The sequence below is a fragment of the Micromys minutus genome (assembly GCF_963924665.1).
Source record: "Micromys minutus genome assembly, chromosome: 13".
Taxonomy (NCBI): domain Eukaryota; kingdom Metazoa; phylum Chordata; class Mammalia; order Rodentia; family Muridae; genus Micromys; species Micromys minutus.
Genome location: NC_137982.1, coordinates 26,509,545 through 26,534,999, shown reverse-complemented (window position 1 = coordinate 26,534,999; position 25,455 = coordinate 26,509,545). Strand labels below are relative to the sequence as shown.

The 25,455-nt window shown below is 40.6% G+C and overlaps 1 protein-coding gene across 1 annotated transcript in view; it reads left to right on the top strand.

The window, feature by feature from the left end:
* The first annotated feature begins 1,532 nt into the window (after positions 1 to 1,532).
* The window catches only part of NMI (N-myc and STAT interactor), a 29,287-nt gene continuing 5,364 nt past the window's right edge, over positions 1,533 to 25,455 (top strand). Inside the window, exons 1-6 of the mRNA XM_080927424.1 lie at positions 1,533 to 1,804; positions 12,245 to 12,334; positions 13,908 to 14,003; positions 16,722 to 16,884; positions 19,997 to 20,103; positions 20,192 to 20,378. Of these exons, the coding sequence (XP_080783550.1) occupies positions 12,251 to 12,334; positions 13,908 to 14,003; positions 16,722 to 16,884; positions 19,997 to 20,103; positions 20,192 to 20,378 (637 nt within the window). The 5' untranslated portion in view covers positions 1,533 to 1,804; positions 12,245 to 12,250. The remainder of the gene's footprint in view (positions 1,805 to 12,244; positions 12,335 to 13,907; positions 14,004 to 16,721; positions 16,885 to 19,996; positions 20,104 to 20,191; positions 20,379 to 25,455) is intronic.

Sequence of the window (25,455 nt, the reverse complement as noted above, 5' to 3'; positions counted from 1 at the left end):
AACTCATGGTTGTCAAAAGATAAAAATTACAACAAATTTAGTTTAAAAAAACTGAGTTGACTTTTTATGATTCTAGAATCAGATGCTAACAAGTTAGGCAGATACTCGTTTTATAGCTTAAAAAAAAAAAAAAAAAAACCCAAAACAAAACAAAAATCTTGGGGGTAGCTGAAGAACGTAACCCCTCCTAAATATGGTGTTAATAAAACACATTTTCAGATTTATTTTTATGTCGCATGTTTGTGTTTGCCTGCATGTATCTGTACCACTTGTTTACCCACGGAAGCCACAGAGAGCGTTCATTTTCTAGAACCAAAGTGACAGCAGGTTGTGTGGGGACTGGGAATAGAACTCAGTTTCCCTACAAGAGAAGCAAGTGCTTTGTATCACTAAGCGACCCCTCTAGCTCCCCAAAGGCCGGTTTAAAGTTCTCATGTTGTAAAAGTGAATGCTATTATTCTGCTGTGTAAAAATGGTCCGCTTAGGGATTTGGCCATACGCTCTCATCTGACTTCTTGGAAGAACGCCGTTCTTGGCAACCTGGGGTTTCAGCAGAAGAGACTTCGCCTTTGCTCTGGAACTCAGTCCAAACCAATGACCTCTTATGAGTTTTAATTGACAAATTTAAAACGAAGAAATTCAGAAGAATTCTTCAAATTCAGAAGAAAACCTAAGTAATACCCAGACCATTTGTTCTTTCTTTTTAAAAATAAATAATTTATTTATTTATCTACCTTACATCCCAACATCAGTTCCCCCTCTCCTCCCAGTCCCACTCTCTCAGATCTCCTCTGCCCGCACCTTCTCCTCTGAGGAGGGGGAGCACCCCCGGGTGTCACTTCCCACCCACCATGCACCAGTCACTGCAGACTGTTTTTTCTAATTGGGCTGACAACATAAAAGACCCCCCCCCCTTTTTTTAAAGGACAGGGTCTCACTATGTGGCTCTGGTATCACTGTAAACCCGATCCTATCACTGCCTCCACCCCCCTCCCCCCAATCCGGTCCTGACAGGGTTTCTCTGTGTAGTCCTGACCGTCCTGGAACTCTGGCCACGAACTCACAGAGATCCTCCTGCCTCTGTCCCCGAGTGCTGAGAGATTAAAGGCCTGCGCCACCTCCAACCCGGCAGCCCCACCAGTGTCCTTGATGGAAACGATTTTGCTTCTGCCAATGTGTCATTTCAGAGCCAGCTACGTGTTACTGTGCGCCACCGTGTAGAAGGCCCTGGTATCTCTTTGCTGAGTTCCTCTGTGCGCCTGTGCCGCCCAGCTGTGGAGTAACCAGTTCTTGGTGTAGGGTTAGGGCTTCCTTACTGAAGCCAGCTATTTTTCGGGACAGAGGAAAAGCTCACATCTAGGGGAAGTGTTTGTTTACAAAATCCTCACAACAAAAACAAAGCTTAGGAGAAAACTTTCAAGCAAGGGTCATGAAATTTAGCCCAGGAAGCAGTTTTTCCAGCTTCCTGGTCTATCTTGTGCTGGTGTCAAACTTTATAACTCTCTAGAAAATTACGGAGAGAGGATTTTCATAGAGAGCTCTGGTTTCCATTCCGGTTTTCCAACAGTGCGTTCCGCATACTGCCCACAAAGGAGCTTTTCAAAGTAGGTCTTGGAATTACTACCAATATAGACACAGCAGCAATGGCGCTCGGGGACGAAGTCCCCAGTGCCTGGAACCGAAGCATCCTGTTTCTACAATAATCGAAAGTGAAACTACGTCCTGTGACTAGTTTGTCGCAGAGGCCAGGTTTGCGTTCGGAGGGGTTCGGTTCTGAGACACCGTGAGCTGCGCAGCAGAGCGGGTGAGTGCTTGTCCCATCGGTTCGGTCCTCTGCGTCCCCGCGGTCCGGCCACCGCGCGCGCGGGACGCACCACCCGGCGCGCGCTCGGAGGGCGGCGGCTTCCAGCCCAGGCTCTAGGGTCTCAGAGCCCAGAGTGAGCTGCTTGGGGACTAGCCTGCTCAGGGCGCCCAGGCCACGGGTTGCTTCCCTTCCCGGGAAAAGGAAACTTAAGAGTCATTGGGATTGGCTCCAGAATGCTCTTAGTAAAAATGGCTTTCTCAGGAAGACTGTTATTAATGTTTCCTTGGTAGGTGCTGAGTTCTCTAGTCTTGCCTCACTTTTTCAGAATATCTAAGTTTTTTTTTTTTTTTAATTTAGTTTTGTTTTGAAAAGAGATGTTGAAGGGAGAATATTCAATAAAATTCTAGGAGGCCATTGGTTTGGGCTAACAGGACTCCTGCTCCAGAGGCATCCAAAATAACTTGTGTGCCCCTGAAGGAAACTTTTCCTGTGTCCAGTCCAGCCAGGAGAGAGAGAGAGAGAGAGAGAGAGAGAGAGAGAGAGAGAGAGAGAGAGAGAGAGAGAGAGAGAGAGAGAGAGAGAGAGAGAGAGAGAAAGCAGCAGGTTCCACTGGGCCAGTGAATGAAATTACCTCCTCTAATCCCCACACAAAGCTCTTGGACACTCACGGGTTAGTTTTTCTGCCCAGGGCTCTGTGGCCCTGTCTTGCAGAGAGCTTAACTGTGAACCAACCAGTGCAGTTTCTGCTTTGTCAGCTTCCTTCTCTGCCTGTAACACAAACTTCTGCACAGCAGCGAAAGCATTTGAGGCAACGCCTCTCTATTTATGTTGTGCTGGCTTTGAACTCTTGATCGTCTTGTTACTAACCTGTGTCACCACCCAGATAGACCAATTTCTCTATTTTATTCAATCAAGTGTCCCCTGATTGTAAAGGAAGTACACTTTGGACCTTTTAATTGTTAAAATTGTAGCCATCTTTTGACATGGTTCTGGTCTGTGCAACATGGACACATTGTATTTTCTTCCTTTCTTTATGCTGCCAAGAACCATGGCACCACTATGATATAAGTATACTTAGGAAAATGAGATAATTGGGTTTTTAAATGTAAGTTTACTCCCATAGTACATTACATGGCCTTGGTGGCTTATACACACATGTGCCTGCATGTACACGTTTCAATGTGAAACTATTTACTTTTAGCACCATATTAAAACTAGATGTGTGTCTGTGTGTGTCATCTGTAGGCATCTGCAGGTCTCCCTGGATAAGTAAAGGGGCTAGCGGAGCTATCTCCTGTTCTGGGTGCTCTTGGGATGAACCCCTTCCACCTTCTGGATCAGCCCTCTTTGCTTGGCTCAGCATCCCATCTCCCATTTCCAAAGTCAGCACCAGCATCGCTTGTTATACCTTCTATCTCAGTCTAACTGTGGTGTTATCCCTTCTATCTCAGTCTAACTCAGGTGTTATCCCTCGTTTACTCTAGAAAACCTTTTTGATTAGGTTAAGTTTTCATACACAATGCAGGATGATTTTCGTGTGTGTGTGTGTGTGTGTGTGTGTGTGTGTGTGTACATTTCTGAATGTACCTGTGGAGGCCAGAGGTGGAAGTCTAGATATTGTCTTGTCTTTTGCTCCACCTTAATTTCTGAGTCAGGGTCTCTCAATGGACTTTGGATAGATTGACAGGGAGTTTCAGGACCCCAAACACCTTGCTTAGGATGGAAAATACCGGGAAGACGCTTACCCAAGCAGGCTGTTTACCCTGGAGCCATCTCTCTGCTCCTACCTCTACATTTTATATGCAATAAGCATCCTGAATTCAGATTGCAGCCTTAAATCTTCTCTGCAGTACAATCTAACATTTTCACAAGTTCTTGGAATTATACCATGGATGTCTTTGAAGGAGTCAATTTTCTGCTTCCTATAAGATTGCTTGAAAAGGAAGAATTATACATTTCACACAGTGTGAAAGGGAAAATATTCAGATGATAAATGTGGTGAAGATATTCTGGGGGTGTTATGCAATAGACCACTTACAGCAAGAGCTTTTAAGAATATTAGTGTTTTGGGCTTGCGAGATGACTCAGTGGTTAAGACCACTATCTACTCTTCCAGAGGTACTGAGTTCAATTCCCAGCAACCACATGGTGGCTCACAACCGTCTGTAGTGGGATCCCATGCTCCTTTCTGGTGTGTCTGAAGACAGTGTACTCATATATAATAAATAAATAAATAAATAAATAAATAAATAAATCGTAGAAAGAAACAAATCTAAAAAAATGTTTAAGAAAAAAATATTGGTGTTTTAATTATAACATTGAAAACAATTATAATGTTGTAATTTCTCTCAAGAATTGTAATATGAGGAATTAATATTTATATGAATATGAATATATTTTTCTGGATATGAAAAAATGTGCGATATAAAATATACAGTACAACATGCACTGTTCTTGGTTGCATAGGATTCTGGGTAAACGCAGGCAGGAGCACCTGGCCTGTAGTCCCAGTCTTTGGATATTTGTTGATTATTCAGAATTATATATAACATAAATATATATAATCAAAGTGCTTGGTAAGTAATGAACTAATGTCCTCTGGGGAGGTAGGAAAAGGCTTCAGGAACTTAATGGAGGTTTGCTATGGCCTTTGAAGACAGAAGGATTTCATCTGGTGGAGGCTGAGGCAGCGAAGCATCCTTGAAGAGATCTTTGTGAGTTAAGGATCTGATTAAATAAGATACAGCGTATATCTATGAAAATTTAAAGAATGTATTTAAAATTATCTTAAATTTATAGCAAAGTTGCATGTAATAGAAAATGATCTTTCTCTCTGGATTATTTGAGAGTAAAAATTCAAGCAAATGACTTATCACCCTGTTAATACTTGAGTGGATATCTCTTACTAAAAGGGTGTTGAGTGGGAGTTCCTGTTTGACTATAGCACAGTATGAAAAAAATCAAAAAATTAATTTGTGATATTCACTAACTTCTAATCATTTCACCATTCGTCCCACTATGAGCATCATAGATTGCATATAATTGTGTTTTTGAGTTCCCTTTAATCTGAAAATTGCTCCATCTTTCTTGAAAAAAAATTCACTTAAACGAAATCAAACAGGCAAATTGTAGCAGACAGTGTCTGCCTCTGAATCCATCTGCTGCCTCTTCCTGCTTTGTTCAGACTGTGCATGTCTGCTCGATGCATCTTACCAGCCTAGTCTAGCCTCGGGGGCTGCGGGAGTTTGATTTAGCCTGTTACTTATTTGATTATTTCATGTTGGTCACTTATGCTGGGATTCTGCACTGAGAAATTACTCTTGTTTAAGATTTATTTTGAATTAGTTCTCAGTTCATAGACAAAGAAACGGTTTGCTCTGTGACATTTTCACATGTGTGTTACTGCAGGCACATGTGTGTTATTGCATGCTTCACATTTGCTCTCTCACTGCCTTAGCTGGCCTCCTGTTCCCTTCTTGCTGATTCTCCCTACTCCAAATACTCTCCCTTCTACCTTCATTATATATATATATATATATATATATATATATATATATATATATATATATATATATATATATATATGTTAACATAAATACACATATTCATATATACATATAAACACACACATATATAGATGTACATTTATATATGAGTGTGTGTATGTTTATATATTATACGTATGTGTTTGTATGCACATATACACATATATGCGCTGGGTCCAGCATGGCTCTGTAAGGTAAGGGTGACATAGTTTTTGCCTCTGGAGCATCTCCAGGCCATTGATCTCCATAATTCCCATGTGCTGATACTGCTGTTGGCCTGAAACTGATCTGCAGTCTTTTCTATTTTAATTTCAATCACCTTTTCTGGAGAATGTACGTCCCCATTACTCATAGCTAAACACATCATAACAAATGAAACAGATGTGGTTCTCAGGAATAAAAAGTGGAAATGGTCATGAGGCTCCGGAGGACGAGGAACACGCCCTTAGGGATATGGGAAAGGATCTAGACAACAGAATCACAAAGCCTACGAGGGCCTTCGTATAAATAGTTAATTGCCAGATTTGGCCTTGAATTTGGAATCATGAGTAGAGAAATGGGCCCTCCAGTCCAATGACTGCTGTGTTAGTTATCCAGGGTGGACTTGGGGGACATGAAGGCTAGAGAGTTAAAGCAGCCTCAAGAACAAAAGACATGGACAGGAAAAGAAGGAATCTATTTTATAGAAGAGAGGCTTGTATGTGACCTAGAAACAAATGGTACTAAAGGGAGAGTACATGAGGCCATGGAAATGCTAGGATTAGGAAACCAAGACCAAAGAGTGAAAGGTGACGTGTAAGTATATAAAGAATTACTACTCCCCCCCTCTTTTTTAAAGGACTTGTTTATTTATTATATATGAGTACACTGTAGCTGTCTTCAGACACACCAGAAGATGGCATCATATCCCATTAAAGATGGTTGTGAGCCACCATGTAGATGCTGGGATTTGAACTCAGGACCTCTGGAAGAGCAGTCAGTGCTCTTAACTGTTTAGCCATCTCTCCAGCCCAGTACTTTGTTCTCTTCGATACTTGAAGAATTGGAGTTGACAATGTCTGGAGAGATATTAGAGAAAGCTAACTGTTTTTCTTGCATAAAATTTAAAATGCTGTAAGAAATATTTTTAGCCCTAGTCTGTTACCTTTTTGTTCTTACATGAAGTAGTTGCTAAAGACTGCTGTCTGCTCTACCAGGAAACCACAAGTGCCCAGCTACCCATGAAGAACAGGCTGTGTAAAAACTATAAGGAAATGCGCTTTTGCTGTGTGTTTAGTTTCTGTTTTAAGGAAGCAGGGATTGGAATTAATGACCCCAGATTCATAGAATTGATTTAAATGTAAGGACTTCTAGAATAATTATTAACAATGCTCAAAGCCTTGATACTCTAACTTTAGTAAATAAAAGACTGGGTCCAGGCTCTCTGATCAGAAGGAAAGAACATGAGAAAGAACAAGGACAGGACTAAAGAATGAGACGGAAGTAAGGACAGGAAGGGAGGATGATGAGAATCCTCAGGCAAAGAGAGAGCACCTGAACTGACAGTTGCTCCACTGAATTAGCACTGTCCCATTCCCAATCCCGCCTTTCTCAGGACCCTTGTCATGCTGAGGCTGGACCTCAACATGTGTATAATATATATAACAGTGTATACACACACATACATATATGTATATATAACATTGCATATATATACATACTCCATTGCTCTCTTCTTAAACCCTCATCTGCCCTCCTTTTAGGCCACTTTCTTCTCTCTCACAGTGGTTGTCTGGTTTTGAAAAAAAAACATCTCATGGGTTTAGGTGTTTTGCCTGCATGTGTATGTTTGTCCACCACATACGTGTCAGAAGACCTCCAAGGTGTGGGATGCCCTCACTATGTAGATGCTAGGAAATGAACTTGGTCCTCCAGTTAAGTCCTCAAGCCAAGACTTACCCTCTGAGCCATCTCTCCATCTGCTGATTTTTCTGTTTCTCTCTCTCCTTCCCTCCCTCCCTCTGTCTTTCTGTCTCTGTCTGTCTGTCTGTCTGTCTGTCTGTCTGTCTGTCTGTCTCTCTCTCTCTCTCTCACACACAGAGAGACACAGAGAGAAATATTGTCTTTAGTTTGATTTGTATTAAAATCTTAAGGTTAACATATAAAGTAATGATTCCATCACGGCATTTTCATACATATGCCATTATAATTTCCTCTTATCCCCCTCGTCCTCTGCTTTCATATCTCCTCCCCCCCTTAATGTTCTAGTTCTCCCAGCCTTTGCCTTTCATATCACTTGTATTCCATTACCCACTTTTTCCTGCCCTTCTCCCATTAAGTCATTTATAGTACATACACACACACACACTCACACACACACACACACACACACACACACACACACACACACACTGACACCATATATGAGAGGACACGTATAGTATTTGCCTTTTTGGTTTATTGGTTTATTTAGTATACTGATCTCTAGTTCTATCCATTTTCCTATAAGTGCCATAATTTTATTTGTATTTACAGCTTAATGAAAGTCCATTGTATCTATATAACATTTTCCTTATCCATTCATTTTAGATGGATGATTAGTTTGGACCCATTCCCTGGCTACTGTAATCAGAATATGGGTATTCAGGTTTCTCTGTGGTATAATGTCTCAGTTCTTTTGGGTATGTATATGTACCCTGAAGAGGTATTTCTGGATAATATGGTAGGATTAATTAATTAATTAATTAATTTACGAGGGGGCACTCATACTGATTTGTTGCTAAAATTCCTTGGAGAGGTATTTCTGGATAATATGGTAGGGTTTGTAAGGAAAAGATGACGGGGCACCAATGAAAGGAAAAGTCACAGGGCACCAATGTTGTGAAAGGATAACGATCCGAGTCATGGCACCAATGTTAGGGGTAGGATGAAGAGAGTTGGGTGCATATGGCCCATGGAGGTGCGGCGAGGCCTGAGGGCAAGGGAGATGCCTCTGAGGGGTCCATGTTGGGAATCCCTTCCCTGAGGGACCAGCCACACAACAGTATAGTACGGAATAGAGTTTATTTAGGTCATGGGAGAGTTAAGAGGGTGGTAGAGGCAGAGAGAAAGAGAAGTAGAGGAGTAGAGGCCGGCCATGAGCACGTGGGAGAGAGGGGGGAAGGGAAGGGAAGGGAAGAGGGAGGCTGCAAGAGCACAAGGGCAGGAGAGGCCAAGAGAGAGAGGAGGGGTCAAGCAGCTCCTTTTATAGTGTCAGGTCACTGGGGCGGAGCATACCTGGCCACTGCTGGGTAATTGAGGGGTGGGGTATACCTGGCTGTTGCTAGGTAACTGAGAGGTGGGGTTTACAGAATCCCAACAGGGTTTACTTATTTATTTATTTATTTATTTATTTATTTATTTATTTATTTATTTACGAGGGGGCACTCATACTGATTTGTTGCTAAAATTCCTTCCCAGGAGAGACAAAAACAATTGCCACTCCCCCCCCTTTAAGGTCCCAGCAGCTTTTTAGCATCATTCTGTTCAAGTTGACACTGGAGAACCAATGAGTTGCTTACCCAGCATAGGTGAGAGATTGTGGGTACTCTTCCCCAGCAGGCCACACCTGAAAAGCCTTTACCCAGCAGGGTTGAGGGCTTCCCCAGGTCTCAAAGGCGCTAACTCCTTCCATTTATTCTGTGGTCTCCTGGAGGCTACACCAATCAAGGCGCAGGTACTTACAGCAGGTGGTAGGGAGTGGCTGGACAATTAAGTGAGGTTTTGTGACAGTCTCCTACACTTCCCCTCCAGGGTTGTAGGAGGCTGGCAAGTCCTGCTGGGACAAGCTTTTGTTAGTGGCCCTGGTGAAAAAGCTGTAGGCTGGCGTTGCTTTGGGGGGTTGGGGGCAGTCACTCACAGCAGGATTTTCAAAGTGACAGCACAAGTTTCTAATCCCACCCACAGGTCCTCTTTCCCCACGTCATTGTCAGCTATGGTCACCATTGATGGTAGCCATGGTGACTGGGGTGAGAAGCCGAGCAGAACACTTAAAATTAGCCTTTAGACCTTTCCTGAACTTTAAGGAAGTTAAACACCTTTTCAATAAGTTTCTTTGGCCACTTGTATTTCTTTATTTGAAAACAGCATGTCCTATTCATCAACCCATTGGTTGGCTGGAAGATTTGGGGTTTTAGCATTTCATTTTGCAGTTCTTTGTGTATTCTAGATATTAGTTTTCTGACACTAAGACTAAGTTGCCAAAGATCCTTTTCTGTTAATTTTTGGGAATATTTCTGTGCTATTGGAATCCTTTATAGGGAGTCTCTCTCTCTCTCTCCCTCTCTCCCTCTCTCCCTCTCTCTCTCTCTCTCTCTCTCTCTCTCTCTCTCCCTCCCTCCCTCCCTCCCTCCCTCCCTCCCTCCCCCTCCCTTGTTTTTCATTAAAAATTTTCTTTTGAGATACAATCTCATATAGCCTTGAATTTGGTATGTATGCAGCTGAGGCTAGTCTTGAACTCCCTATTTTCCTGACTCCAGCATTGTATCATAAAGTATTTTACTTGGTTGCCCTCAGCTGTCTTAAGGCCTTTGATCTATTTTGGCTTGATCACTGTGTGGTGGGGTGAGGCACAAGGACTCGATTTTACTCACTGGGTCATTTAGGTTTCCAAGAATCATTTGTGGAAGAAGCTCTCTGTATTTTTGTCCCCCTACCCCCTTTTTCTCATTCGAAATGAATGTTTGTGACACCCTTGTCAAAGATTAGTTGGCTGTAGCTGTGCAGGCTTACTTTTGAGTCGTCTATTCTATGGCATTGGTGCACATAACTGTTTTTGGTGCACATCACTTTTTGTGTCAAGGCCTTGCTGCTTTTGTCACTTTACCTTTGTGACAGAGTTTGGGATCAGGGACTGTGCTACCTCCTGTATTGTCCTTTCTTTCATTGGCTACTTGGGGCCTTGGACACTTGTATGAATGTTAGGATGTTTGTCTTGTTTTCATCCCGAGAAGAATGTCAGTGGAATTTTGGTGAAAAGTGGCGTTGAATCTAGGAGTAGCCTAATCATTTTCACAATATTAACTCTGCTAATCTATGAGCACGAGGTGTCTTTTTATATTTAAATGTCTTATCTTTGCTGATAGATTTATTCGTAGGTATTTTTTAACTGTTGTTGATGCTCTTTCTTTCTCTCTCTCTCTTTAAAAGATTTATTTATTTACTATATATATATAAGTACACTGTAACTGTTGTCAGACACACCAGAAGAGGGCATCAGATTTCATTACATATGGTTGTGAAACACCATGTGGTTGCTGGAATTTGAACTCAGGACCCTGGAAGAGCAGTCAGTGCTCCTAACTGCTGAGCCATTTCTCCAGCCCTCTCTTTCTCCTTTTCTCTTTCTTCTTCTTTCTCTTTCTTCCTAGCCAGTTTGTTATTGTTGTACAGAAAAGCTGACATTTTAAACTATTTACTTTTTAAGATAGGGTCTTAACTGTGTAGCCCTGGCTTATCCTCAGCACTGAGCAGGCTGGCCTCCAACACAGAGATCTTCCTTACTTCTTGTGTGCTGGGATTAATGGTGTGTACCATTATGCTTGGCCAGCTGATAATGGTTTATGTCCTGCTGTATGGCTAAAATTACTCATCAGATTAGTGGTTCTCCACATTCCTAATGCTGGGACTCTTTGATATAGATATGTTGTGGTGACCCCTGACCATGAAATTACTTTGTTGCTATTTTGTAACTGTACTTTTGCTATGGTTATGAATTGTAGCATAAATATCTGATATATAACTCCTAAAGAGATCCCACAGGTTGAGAACCCCTGTATTAGACGGGAGAGTTTTCTGGTGGAGTCTTTTGGGTATTTCTAATAAAGAGTATGTCATGTGCAGCTAAGGATCCTTTGGCCTTTTCCTTTTATATTTGTATCCTTTTTTTTTTTTTCATATTCCAGCACCTTACTAAACCGAAATGCTTACTAAAAGTAGGCATCCTTGTTTTGCTCCAGATTTTTTGAGAAAACCTACCTAGTTCTCCATTTAATATAATGTTGGTTGTAGGCTTATTGCATTTAACTTTTCTATGCAAAGACATGTTCCTTCTATTCCTGGATACTTCAGGCCTTTATGTTGAAAGGATGATCTTTGTTGAAAGGTTTTCAATATTGAAATGATTTGGATGATCATGTGGTTTCTGGTTGTAATTGTATATACATGCTATATCACATCCGTTGGCTTGTGTTATGTTGAGCTAAGGAAACCAACTTGTCATGATAAGTGATTTTAATATTCTTGACATTGATTTGTGAGTACTTTATTGAGAAATTTTGCTTGTATGCTCACTAGAGTTGTATACTGAAATCTGGATGCCACAATACTTAAGCAAACTTTTAATTTATTTTTTATTACATTTTATTTATTTTGTGTGTTGATGTGTGCATATATGTACACACTCGTGCAGGTGCAAAGGTCAGAGGACAATGTGTGTAAGCCAGTTTTCTTTTCTACCTTGAGGGTTCCAGAGATGCAAGACAAGTTGTCGTGCTTGTTTGAAAGCATCTCTTTTCTAAGCCATGTCTCTAGTCTTAAACTATTGATATATTAATATGTGTTACTATATTCTAATGTATCATGGAACCTAGCGGAGAGTTTAATAGCTCCTATAGAAACTGGATTAAAATAACATTGCAGCTGATGTATTAGCTGTGTTAACACTGCCTTTATCGAGTTCCTTCCTATACAATTAGAGATGTGCAGTTCTTCAAATTACAAAGGACATTTTGCTGTAAGCTACTTGACAGTCAAGACTTTGACAATTGAAAAAAAATTACAAAGCACAGAAGACCAGTTTCTTTCATAAAACGATACTGTTATTTCTCTTTTCGTGAATTTGTGTAGTATTCTGTTTTAAAAGCCCTCCTCTTTTTAGAGAGTCATGGATACTGATAAAGACAACAAAAAGCAAGCTTATGAAGAGCGCTCTCCAGAGAATGACATTATGAGAGGCGAACAAAGCAAGGTAAAAAAAAAGTAGGAGACACTGATAGATGGCTGGTGTCCATTTTTTTTAAGGGAGATAGTTTATTTTGGCTTACGGGTCAAGAAGAAGAGTCTGTAGTGGTGGAGAAACCATGGCAGAAAGTGGTTGATCAGGAAGTGAGAGACTACAGCTTCAGTCTCACGCAGAAAGCAGAGAGAGCAAAAGGGACATGGAATGAGGCCATGGGTTCTCAAAGCCCACCCTCAGTGCTGTGCTTCTTCCAGTGAGGATGTACAACTTTCTCCAACAGTGTAGCCAGCTGGAGACCAGTGTTCAAATACCAGAGCCCATGAAAGACATTTCTGATTCAAACCACTAAGTTCCATTCCCTGGCTCCCATAGGCTTATGGGCATATCATGTTGCGAAGTATATTTAGTCCAACTTTAAAAGTCCCATTTTCTTTAACAGTGTATTTGTTTTTAAGTGAGGTGCACTTTATGTCTTTGGCATTGTAAGGCTGTTTGACTTTTTTAAAAGATCCTTGCATTTTTGTATTGTAAAAACTTCACACTGGCAGTTGTTTTTCCTATTTCTTTTCTTAACAAAACTTAAGTGTTTCTCACCCCCTTTTCTGGGTTTATACCAGAAAAGTGTGTGTGAGCAATATCCAATGAGGCCCAAGAAGGAAAGGAGTCCCAGGTACTCAGACCTGTTGTTAGCATAGTGTATGTTTGGTTTGTCAAAGCAGCTGGCTACTGTTGGCGGATATTTGGTCACATTGTGAACTCCAAGATTGTGAACTGCAAACATCTTTTTGTGGTGTGGCTCAGCCCTAGCACACACCTTAACCTAAAAGCTAGTTAAATTCCACCCTAGGTCAAGAGGCAGAGTAAGCAACCATCTGACAGGGAGTGAACATAAGTAAAGAGAAAGGAGGGTCTTTGAGCTGAAGAGCATTTAAGACAAGGAGGAGAAGAAAAGGAGCTTTTATCTTCTAGGACATCGGTAGAATACAAATGTCAGCTGGGTGCTTTCTCTGTCTCCCTGAGCTAGCTCACCCTAGCATCTGGCTCTTGTGTCTTCATTGGTAAAGGCTGGGAGTTTTGCTTTTTAAAACAACTGGCTACGATTGGAATCATTGCTGATAAGACAAACAAACAAATAGAAAACAACAGCAACAAAAAAACCACCTCAAAACCAAAAATACAACATAGATGACAAAACAAAACAAACAAAAAGCCTGCCTTAGTGTAATCTGTCCCTGTTTAGAGTATTGTTAAGTCATAATATGGCTTCAGATAGTTTAGGAATATTTAGCTAAGTCCAGAATGTCTGGGTTTCATTCCTTACCTTAATTATAAAGATTTCTGTGTCTATGTGGAAGAGATCAGTTTCTTTGTTCATATCATAGAGCTAAGATATCTTAGTAGGAATAGAAGACTCATCAGGCTGTGGAACAAGATGGTAAGCAAATGCACTATTAATGTGGGCAAATTTATTCAGAGACTGCCCTGAGGTTGCCTAGGTTTGGGTAGGGGAATTGGCATTTAATTAATTCCGAAAAAGGAACTCAAAGGTGTTTAATTGTTTTCCAATTATTTGGTGTTTTAGGGATTACTCCATGAAATTATGAGGGAAAACAACGAACTAGTCGAGGAGATTAAAATACTTGAAGCTGAATTACAATCAGATAACAGAGAATTCCAGGTACTGTGATTATCTATCTATCTATCTATCTATCTATCTATCTATCTATCTATCTATCTATCTATCTATCTATCTATCTCTCTCTCTCTGCCTCTGCTTCCTGTGTACTGGCATTAATGGAGCTGGCTGGGCTGCATGTCATGTCTGGTTTGGGCTACTCACTGTATGAAATAGCCTCAAATGGAGAACAACCCAAGTGTTCTTCCATAGTAGAGTGAACTAATAAATTACTGTATAGCTGTACAGGTGAATTCTATGCCAGAACTAGAGAAAACAATGGTATACAATTCCACGCCATAATGAAAACAAATGATTATGTACATTATGAATAATGTGACAGACATGACAGAGACACATAAAAGGCAAAGCCGGGAACTCTGCATGTTCCCATTTAAATAAAGCATGTGAGACCTTTGGGAAACCAGGAAGACTTTCGTGATTCTATCTATTGTCTGGGTATTGGCTCCATTTGACTTCTTCATGCACTATACTTGTAATGCATATGTTTTCTTACTACCTATGGACAGCGTGATAAAACTTAAAAAAAAAACTATAAAATTAATACAATTAAAAACAGAGCCTTGCTCAGTGTAGATAACTTTTGGATTAAACATTTAATCGTCTCACTGGCTACACTTACTGTGTTCATCTAAGTGCTGAAATAGTTTAAACGAATTTCACAGTTTAGAGAGTTTGGCATAATATGAACATAGGGACACATACCTTTAATCCTAGCACTCAGGAGAGTGAGTCACGGGGATCCCTATGAGAGACTAGCCTGGTCCCCATAGCAAGCTCTAGGCCAGCCAGGGCTAGACAGTGAGACCTTGTCTCAGAGCAGACAAGTCAGGAATAGATTAGTCTTTGTCATTTAAAGACTCTCCTAAATTTTCCTATGTTTGAATTGTCTATTAAGCTTTTATTTCTATTTATTCTTGACAAACCAGCTTGTTACAACACCGAAACTGTCACTACTTTTATTTCTGGGAGATAGGATGTCCTGTGGTTAGGAGATGGATGACCAGGCGCAAGACTGTTAGGATTTGGTTGCTTGTCTGCCTCCAGCCAGATCAAAAGGCTCTGCAAACCAGACAAGTCTAATGGATCCACTTTACAGAAAACACAAAGTGGGATATATTTTTGTCTTTCTCTAAACTCTGGAAAATGCTTGGTGTCAGAAGGTTTGAATGCTATGTGTTTCCACATGTTTGGTAAACACTGCCCTTCTGCAGGCTTGGAAGATTGTTTGGAAGTTAGCCTACTGTAACTAGAACCCTACTGATTCCTTGTAAAGGTACAGTAAGTTTCAAAAATCATCCAAAGACTCATTGACTACTTGAAGTTTCTTTCTTATAACACATTTTATTTCAGTGTGTAAAACAGCCTTGGTAGATGGATATGTGCACATATAACTCACTGGTACATTTATGCATACTTATACCTTTGTTGATACCAATGATTTTAAACAGGTAAGTATAACCATTTATTCTATGGGTTGCAATTCTTGTTGACAATATTTGCTTCATTGTTACATAGACTTAAATTATAAACATGGTTGGTGGGTAGGTTAGATATGGTGAATGTCCGTATCAGCAATCTTAGCACTGGGGAGACTGTGGTATCAAGAATCCTGAGTTCAGGGATAGCCTGGACTACATAAATCCTGCCTCCCCCCAAAAAAAGCCAAGACAACTAAAAAAAAATTTCATGTCATATATATCATATCAGGTTATAATATATCATATAAGGATTCTTTCAAAAAAGTGGCATTCTTGAGTGTTCCATAAAAAACATTGCCCATAGTAATAGAGTTCTTGGCCCTTAATAGAAGATGTACATGACCTGGTGCAGGCATAAGGGACGTTGCTGAAGAGAGTGGGAAAAAATGTAAGAGCCAGAAGATGGGTATATAAGCAGTAAAAAGATGTCCTCCAGCAGGACATGGCCATCATGAACTTGATGGAGATGTGGTTATCTTTACAAGATTGGGCAGTTAGCTATCCACCACCAATGGGGGAAGGGCCCATGAGGCCCCACCCCTCCCAGAGAGTCCAGTGACTGTTAATCTTTGGTGGGGGTGGGGTGCTGTTTCCTCAGTGGCGTAGCCCCTGATAATTCTTTGCTTCAGTAAATGACCTTACACCCATGCTCAGCCTTAAGGGTTACCATCAGTGTGAGGGAAGCAGACTTACTGGGTTGAAGAAACAACGTCATCAGTAGAGAGGAGCGAGATGAGAGGGGGAGAGGGTGACAGTGTGTGCATTCGCACGCATGTTTGGAGCTGACCCAATACAAGGAGCACTGCTTACCTCACTTCCTGGGCTTCTGCACCATGAAACGAAACACAGCTTTTAGCAATTTGCTTCTGAGCTTGTCCAGTATGGGCACAGTCATGGAAAAAGGAACTTATTACTGTAAACAGTGGGCACTTTGGGATTGAAAACTGTATGGTATTGGCTGGTTTAAACGTTAGTTAGGGAAAATGAGAGGATCCTATGTTCATAATTTCATCTATAAAATGACATTAAGGGATCAGTCTTTGATTAACCTACTGAGAAGTTACACAGGAAGAAGCAGTTACTGTAGATGCTAAGTAAGACCACAGTCAATATCCCACAAAGCTCTAGCATCAGCAGAGAAGGAATCACTGGATGACTAGGTCGTACTGTCATTGGAAGCCATTAAGTTATTTCTTGTTCTGGTTTCTGTTTAAATTAGATTAAAGAGAATGTACCGGAAAGAAAGGTTAAATTCGCCTCCATGGAGAGTCCCGAGGATGGTGGACATTTCTCAAATAGCTCCTGTTCGTTTCAAGTGAGCTCACAAATTCTTTATGAGCTACAGAAAGGACAAGCGCTTATCACCTTTGAGAAGGAAGAAGGTATGGCTGATCTTAAAAACATGGTGGTGTGACTTTTGTAAGCATCAGAAACTTCAAAAATCTTCCTTAGATGTTTGGCTATCACTTTACAATTTGTGTGTTTGATGTTTCTTCTTGTCCTCATAGTGGTATTCCGGGGCAGACGTGACAAGTCTCAATTTACAGAGAAGGAAACCAAGCATTAGATTACTTATGATATATAATGATGTAATGTATAGTATTATATAGATTAATGCAGAGTACTGACAAATGTCATATTGCAATGATATTAAGTGACATATGTTTATCACATATTCAAAAAGCAATGACTCTGAAAATAAAATCTAGGAATTGGGATATCCAGTGTCCGCCTCTCTCTAGTCTATATGTCCAAATAATAAGCATATTAGAAGATTGTAACCATACTGTAAAGAAGTAGAACTTGGCAGGCATAGCGGTGCACAGCCTTAATCATAGCACTTAGGAGGCAGGAGCAGACCTATCTCTGTGAGTTTGAGGCCAGCCAGGGCTACATGGTGAGACCCCGTTTCAAATAATAAAAAACAAAAGAGTAAATAAAATGTTAGAAGTATAAAAGTAGCAGAATATACTTTTCCTTGTGTTCTTTGAGACATCTCATTTTATGATTGTTCAATGATATAAACACAGGACAGCAAAAATACTTGTTGCATGTCTTTGATTGGCAAGGAAACAGATTCTAAAGATGTTTAAGTGATTTAGTAAATTGATTAACCAGTACTTAGCCCAGGAATGGATGGGACCTGATGTTGGTCAAGTTCAAAAAAAGGATGGTCCTCTTGAGAGCTTGGCTTTCTTCTTGAGCACAGTTTGGCTTTGAGTGCTAGCTTTGTCCTCTAATGCAGACATGCTCTTGCTCTTTGTAAGCCTCAGATTTTGGTGACAGGCTTTGTGGTATTCTGACTTCATGAGCTCTTTGTGTATGAAATGAGAAATGTGCCCAGAATGCACACAACCAACAAACACACCCATGTCGGCTACCATTGCTGCTGCTATGGGAGGGGTTTTCCAGACAAGGGAGCAGAAGCCTAGAGAAGAGCATCAATTGCTGAACTCCAGGGCTGAGAGGGTGCCTAAGTGTCTGAGCACTTCCTACAGGACCTACAGTCTCAAGAGCAGGCCACCAAACATGGGCTCATGTGCTCTTCTGGGTCCTTCCAGGTATAGATCCTAAGAATCTGTGTTTTTTAACCTGAGTCTTCTGGCATCTAGCCCATCACACTGGCCTAGAAATAAATGTTGAAAGGAAGCATATAGTAAGTCAAGACAAACAGAGATGAGGGCCCCATCCATAGGGAATTTTTCCCCCCTCTGGAATGCACAACTGAGGGGAAGCTTTGCTGTAAATGGGCAGTCACTGGGATATTACTGGCAGGTATAAGGGACAACATGGGACCAGGGTTCTGCATGGCAGTCACTGCATGGTAGTCACCTGGGCTTGCTGGGGTTTGGAGTCACTTCAGAAGCAGCTTTTGAGGCTGTTTGCTCCCTGGATGTGGTTCGAAGTCCCCATGCCAGAAGCAGCTCCAGGGGAACAGAAGTAAACAGGAGTTGCTTTGACAACCATTGTCACTAAAGTTGGGATATCAAGGTCCCACTCTGCTGAGTCAGATCACCAGATGTTAGGGGTTTGGGGATAATGAGAGGCTCATCTGAGTATTGCTTCAGTGACTGTTTCTGTTGTCATCTGTTGCCATTAGCAAAAGAAAACAAAGCATATAAACTTTAGACTCATATTGTGGTCCAGTGAGCCGAATTCCCACCCAACAACCTTCTTCTCTTCAACCAACTTCTTTCTCAGCCCATGGTGTGCTTCCTGGTGTCATAAACACACACTTCGTTTGTAATAGAGGAAGCAGACATCTCTTATCTTCATGACAAATTAGAATAAGGCTCCATGGGGGCTGGAGAGATGGCTCAGCTGGATAACTGCTCTTCCAGAGGTCCTGAGTTCAAATCCCAGCAACCACATGGTGGCTCACAATCATCTGTGATGGGATCTGATACCCTCTTCTGGTGTGTCTGAAGAGAGCAACAGTATAGTCACATATATGAAATAAATAGATAAATCTTAAAAAAAAAAAAAGAAGGCTCCACATGTCAACAGCTGGAGTGTTATATAAGGTTATAGCACACAATTAAAAGGAAACACTTACCCGCATACATTTTAAATGAGTATGGTGTTGTTTATAGAACTTCCACTGGCTTTGGTATGGTTGTATTGCAGAGTCTGTCTGGTCTGTGTGGAGACTGTTCTGTGGGTACCATGGGGCTCTCAGTGTTTTAAAGAGTGTTTGTGAAAAAAAAGAGATCAAAGTAATGTATTGTTTTGAAAGATAGAGACTAAAAAGATCATTTTCTTTGTTGTTAGCAATGTATGAGCATGACATAGAATAAAGTAAGATAGAACTAATTATCAAAATGATGCTGGCTCCCAAAAGTATGTATCGCTTACAGAACAGGGAGGAGGACATTCTGATGGAGAATTTTCTGTATTAGAGGAATCCACTGGTAGTGCTATGGAAAGGAAGCATGTTTGGCTGGACCAAAAGAATAAAGAATATACAGAATTATTAGGCATATGTTGTAAAGAAAAAAAAAGGTAGATTCATTCTTTAAGATAAATTTAGAAATTGAGAATTTCTATGTTACCATTTTTGCTTACACATTGTGACACTGAATTTTCCTATTTTGGTGGTAAGACTAGTATAACTTGGAAATCCCAGGGGGTGAGGGAGAATGTTAAGATTTGATCCTTTAAAACTCAAGAAAATGGGGCTATTAAGATGCCTCAGCAGGGAAAGGCATTTGCTGCCAAGCCTGAAGACCTGACTTTCATCTCTAGCACCCACATCCCGGAGGAAGAGAACCAACTCCAGAAAATTGTTCTCTGACCTTCACACAAATGCCTCCTCATAAGAAAACACACACACACACACACACACACACACACACACACACACACATACACACACACACAAATGTAATAAAACAAAATGGAAGAAAACTTAAAGGACAACAACTTGCCTTTGAATAAAAAGCATGACGTTTTCTCAGGACATCATGAATGAATACTTCTAAAATTATTTTCCAGTTGCACAGAACGTGATATCGATGGGGAAGCATGTTGTGCAGTTGGAAGGCACCCCGGTGAAGGTCTTTGCACATCCAGTCCCACTGAACACAGGCGTCAGATTCCAGGTGAGGCCGTCATTAAAGCTCTGGCTCTTCTGTTGGACACAGACATTTTTCCTTTACCTAAACTCGTGACTATGAAATGTTCTCCTAGGTTCATGTGGACATTTCTAAGATGAAGATCAATGTTATGGGAATTCCTGATGAACTTTCTGAGGAGCAGACAAGGGACAAGCTGGAGCTGAGCTTCTGTAAGTCCAGGAATGGTGGCGGAGAAGTGGAAAGTGTGGACTATGACAGGAAGTCCAGAAGCGCAGTGATCACATTTGTGGAGGCTGGAGGTATGCATGCAAACACTTTGCTGCCCATTGCAGCATTTCTGCCCATGTGCATATTTGAAATGCATTAGCCTGATAATTGGGGGAGCTTCCTGTTTTTTTAACACTTTTAAAAATTTTATTTTCTTAAATATATTTATTTACTTAATGTGCATGTATATGTGTTTAGATGCTTGTGGGCCTGCCATGGCACTAGCGTGGAGGTCAGAGGAGTGCTTGGATCACTTGGTTCTTTTCTTCTACCATGAGAATGCTGAGACTTGAACTAAGATTATTGGTTTGGGCAGAAAGGACCTTTTTCTGTTGAGCCATCTTGCTGGCCCAGTTGGGGTTTTCTTACTCTTATAAAAAACACAATCCAGGAAACACTTTCCTCAATAAAACCCCATGGATTGCAGTATTTGAGATCACATGTCAGGCAGGACAGTGGATGGATGTGTAACCCCCACACACCATTTTTTTTTCTTTTTTTTTTTCATCACAATTCCTGTCTGAGACCAGCTTGAAGTCCACCCGGAACCGGAGGGAGGATTGAAAGAAAAAGACAAGCTAGTTAAAGCTGCAATATGACTTCGGCCGGATTTGAGGCCTAAGCCTGGTGGCTGAAGCAAAACCTTCTTTTAATTTGTCCTCTTTTTAAACCATTTTAATTACATGCAAAAAATGGTAACAACTGCTGAGAGACAGGGCTCAAAGGAGTTAACAGTTTTGGAAGTCAGGTGAAAAGGTCAGAGACAAAAATGAATAGTGCTGTGCCTACATTCCAAAATCCACCCTGCCCAAAGCCTTATTTCTAAGGATACTGCCTGGAGCATCAAATACTTGTACTTCCCTTTGTCACATTCTAAAAGGCCCTACTCCACACTACAGATGTAAATGTACTCCCTTAAAGCCTTATTCTTAGAGCCTGCCTAGGGCTACAGATGTAAATGTACTTCCTTAAAGCCTTATTCTAAAAACTTGCCTAGGGCGGCACATGCAGATGCGTTCTGTAATAGCCTTTACAGGGCATAGCACAGAGGCCAGAGTCCTGCCTTGGCTAGCCCCAAAATGTCCTGGGATAATATTAATAATACTCCTCCATCAACTGTTCAGAGGTGCCAAAATGGCTCTTCACAGATTCCTTCTCTTCAGAACTCTGACATAGGTGACACATTCATCAATGACAGGAGGCAGAGGTCTGGAGAAGATAAGTAAAATTGAACAGTGGGTATACAACATAGCAATTTTGGCTAATGCGTGGTGCACACTTCTGTTGTTCTCATCACGATAGTTCTATGGCCTTTCCTGAATTTACACACAATAGAAATCCACCAAAACATGAACTGATGAGGTTGTTTCCTGCCCCTCCCCCCGTAAACTAATGTATGTTTTAAAATTTTAGTTTAATTTTATTAAATATCTTTTAATTGTCTTTCATACATTACATCCTGACCACAGTTTCCCTTCCCTTCCCTTTTCCCAGTCTCTCCCCTCCCCTCCACCTTCCCCTAGGTCAACTCCTCCTCTGGTTTCCTTCAAAAAAGAAAGGAAAAGAACAAAAGAGCAGGCCTCCCAGGGGTATCTCCTGAACAACAAGGCCTAACAAGATACAATAAGACTGGGCACAAACCCTCAAATACAGATGGACTTGGCAACCCAGTAGACAGTGAAAAGGGTCCCAAGAGCAGGCAAAAAAATCAGAGACACCTCCACCTCCATTTTTGAGAGCCTCAGAAGAACATCAAGTTACACAGTCTTAAGGCATATGCAGAGGATCTAGCTCAGACCCATACAGGGTCTGTGTTTGTCATTTCCATTTCTAAGAATCCCTTTGAGCCCCACATAGTTTATCCTGTGAGCTGTGTTCTCCAAATGTCCTCCATCTCCTGGATTCCACAATTCATCTTTCCCAATCTTCCATGGAGTTCCCTTGGCTCACCTCTAGTTCAGCTGTCAGTCTCTGTATCTGCTCCCATTGGTCCATTGATTGCTGGATAATGCCACTCTGATGACAACTGGGCTAGGCATCTATGATCTATGAGTATAGCAGAATATCATTAGGAATCATTTCGTTGACGTTTTTTCCCCCAGTTGTGTTTGATTCGGTCCTGGGTCTCTGGGTTGTCCTACCTCTGGTTTGTAGTCATTCAGTCAGTGTCAGGTGTGGGCTTCCTCTCACAGCATGGGGCTCAAGAGGAACCCACCGTGGTTTTGTGGCTCGGTTGATGCCCCAGTCCCACTGCTACAAACCTTGCCTGTTTCTAGAAGATGCCAATTCAGGCTCTGTTTTATCCATTACTAGGAGACATCACTAGGGTCACTTTCTAGACTCCATTGAGTTTCTATTGTACTAGATTTCCCACATCATCTCTCAAAAGCCCGCTATTTCTATTTGTCTCTTCCAGTACTCCTTCCCTCTTTTTTACACTCTGCTTGAGCCCTCCTATTTCCATCTCCACCTGCCTCAAATCCTGCAAAACTCCATTCTCTTTCTCTGCTTTTCAGGTAGATCCTTTTGTTCCTCCTTGAGCTTCCTTGTTACTTAGCATGATTGTCCTTTACTTAACAGCTAATGTCTACTTATAAGTGAGTACATACCATGTTTGTCTTTCTGGGTCTGGGTTACCTCACTCAGGATGTTTTTTTTCCCCTAGTTTTACCCAATTGCATGCAAATTCATGATGTCCTTAAAAAATAAAACAGCTGAGTAATACTTTATTGTATACATGTGCCACAGAATCTTTATCCATTTTTTTGTTTGAGGGACATCTATGTTGTTTCCAGTTTTTGGATATTCTGAACAAAACTGCAAAGAACATGGTTGAGCAAGTGTCCTTGTGACAGGGTGCAACATCTTTTATGTATATGCCTGAGTGCGGTAAAGCTGTGTAATGAAGAACATCAATTCCCAATTTTCTGAGATGCTGCCATATTGATTCCCATAGTGTGTGTATTAGTTTGCACTCAGACCAGCAATGGAGGAGTGTTTCCTTTCTATGCATCCTTGCCAGCATGAGCTGCCACTTATGTTATTTGATCTTAGCCACTCTGCCTGGTATAAAATGTAATCAGAGTTCTTGTAATCTACATTTTCCTGTTGGCTAAGGATGCTGAGTGTTTCTCAGCCATTTGAGACTCCTTTGTTGAGAATTCTCTGTTTAGAGCTGTACCTCATTTTTAAATTGGGTTATTTGACTCATCAATGTGTAGTTTCTTGAATTCTTTATAAATTTTGGATATTAGCCCTTTGTTGGATATGGGATTGGTGAAAATCTTTTTTTCATTCTGTAGCCTGGCATTTTGTCCTATTGGCAGTGTTTCCTGCCTTACAGAAGCTTTTCAGTTTCATGATGTCCCATGTACTGATTGTTGTTATTAGGACCTGTGCTATTGGTGTTCTTTTCTGGAAGCTGTCTCCTGTGTCAACCTGTTCAAGGCCAGTCCCCATGTTCTCTTCTATCAGGTTTAGTGTATCTGGTTTTATGTTGAGTTTTTGGACTTGACTTTTGTGCAGGGTGATAAATATGAATCTATTTGCCTTCTTCTACATTCTGACATCTACTTAAACCAGCATCATTTGTTGAAGATGCTTTCTTTTTTCCATCGTGTATTTTGGGTTTCTTTATCAAAAATCAGGTGTCAATACATATGTGAGTCTTTGATTTGATTCTTCTGATCAACTTGTTTTTATGCAAATGCCATGAAGTTTTTATTTCTATAGCTCTGTAGTATAGCTTGAAATCAAGGATGGTGATACTTCTGTAAGCTCTTTTATTGTACGATATTCCTTTAGCTATTCTGGGATTTTTTTTTTTCCACATAAAGTTTTGCATTGCCCTTTAAAGGTCTGTAAAGAATTGTGTTGTAATTTTGATGGGGTTGCATTGAATCTGTAGATTGCTTTTGGTAGTTTGGCTATTTTTACTATGCTGATTCCACTGACCCATGAACATGGTAGCTCTTGCTATCTTTTTATATCTTCTTTAAAGACTTGATATTTTTGTCATACAGATCTTTCACTTGCTTTGTTAGTTACCCCAAGATATTTTATATTTTTTGAGGCTATTGTGAAGGGAGTTGTTTTACTTATTTCTTTCTCATTCTAGTTGTCCTTTGTGTATTTAAGAGCTACTCATGTTTTGAGTTAATCTTGTATCCAGCCACATCACTAAAGGTATTTTTCAGCTGTAGGAGTTCCTTGGTAAAATTTTTGGGTTGCTTATATATACTATCATATGGTCTACAAATAATGACACTTTGACATCTTCCTTTCCAGCTTTTGTCCATTTGATCTTCTTCACTTGTGTTATTGCTTCCACCAGGACTTAAATTACTACATTGAATAGATATGGAGAGAGTGGACATCCTTCTACCAGACTTTCAAAGAAGAGCTAACATCAATACTCTCAAATTATTCCACAAAATAGAACAAAATTCATTTGAGACTTACAGTAACCCTGATATCTAAAGTACTCAAATATTCATCAAAGAGAATAACAGACCATTTCCCCTCAAGAACATAGATGCAAAAATAGTCAATGAAATACTTGTAAACGAAGTCCAAGACCACATCAAGATCATCTACCATGAAAATCTGTCATTGTAATCTTTTATGTTCCTTGTTTTAATATGATTCATTTGAATTTCTCTACATTTAACTTGATGTTGGCTATTGGCTTGCTATAAATTACTTTTTTATGTTTAGGTATGTGCCTTGTATGTCTAATATTTCTAAGACTTTCATCATGAAGGGGTGTTAGATTTTTTCAAAGGTCTTTTCAACATCTAATGGGTTGTTCCTCTTGATCCCCCCCCCCCTCTCTCTCTGTGTGTGTGTGTGTTTCTTTCACTTCGTTTATGTGGTGAATTACACTGACAGGTTTTCATGGTAGAGATCTTAACACGTTCTTGGATTCAGTTTATGAGTATTTTATTGAGTATTTTTGAATCAGTGTTTATGAGGGAAATTGGTTTATACTTCTCTTACTTTACTGAATCTTTAGGGAGTTTGCATAATAGGGTGACTGAAGTCTTATAAAATGAATTTGACAAATTTCCTTCTGTTTCTATTTTGTGGATTAATTTTTAGAGTATTGAT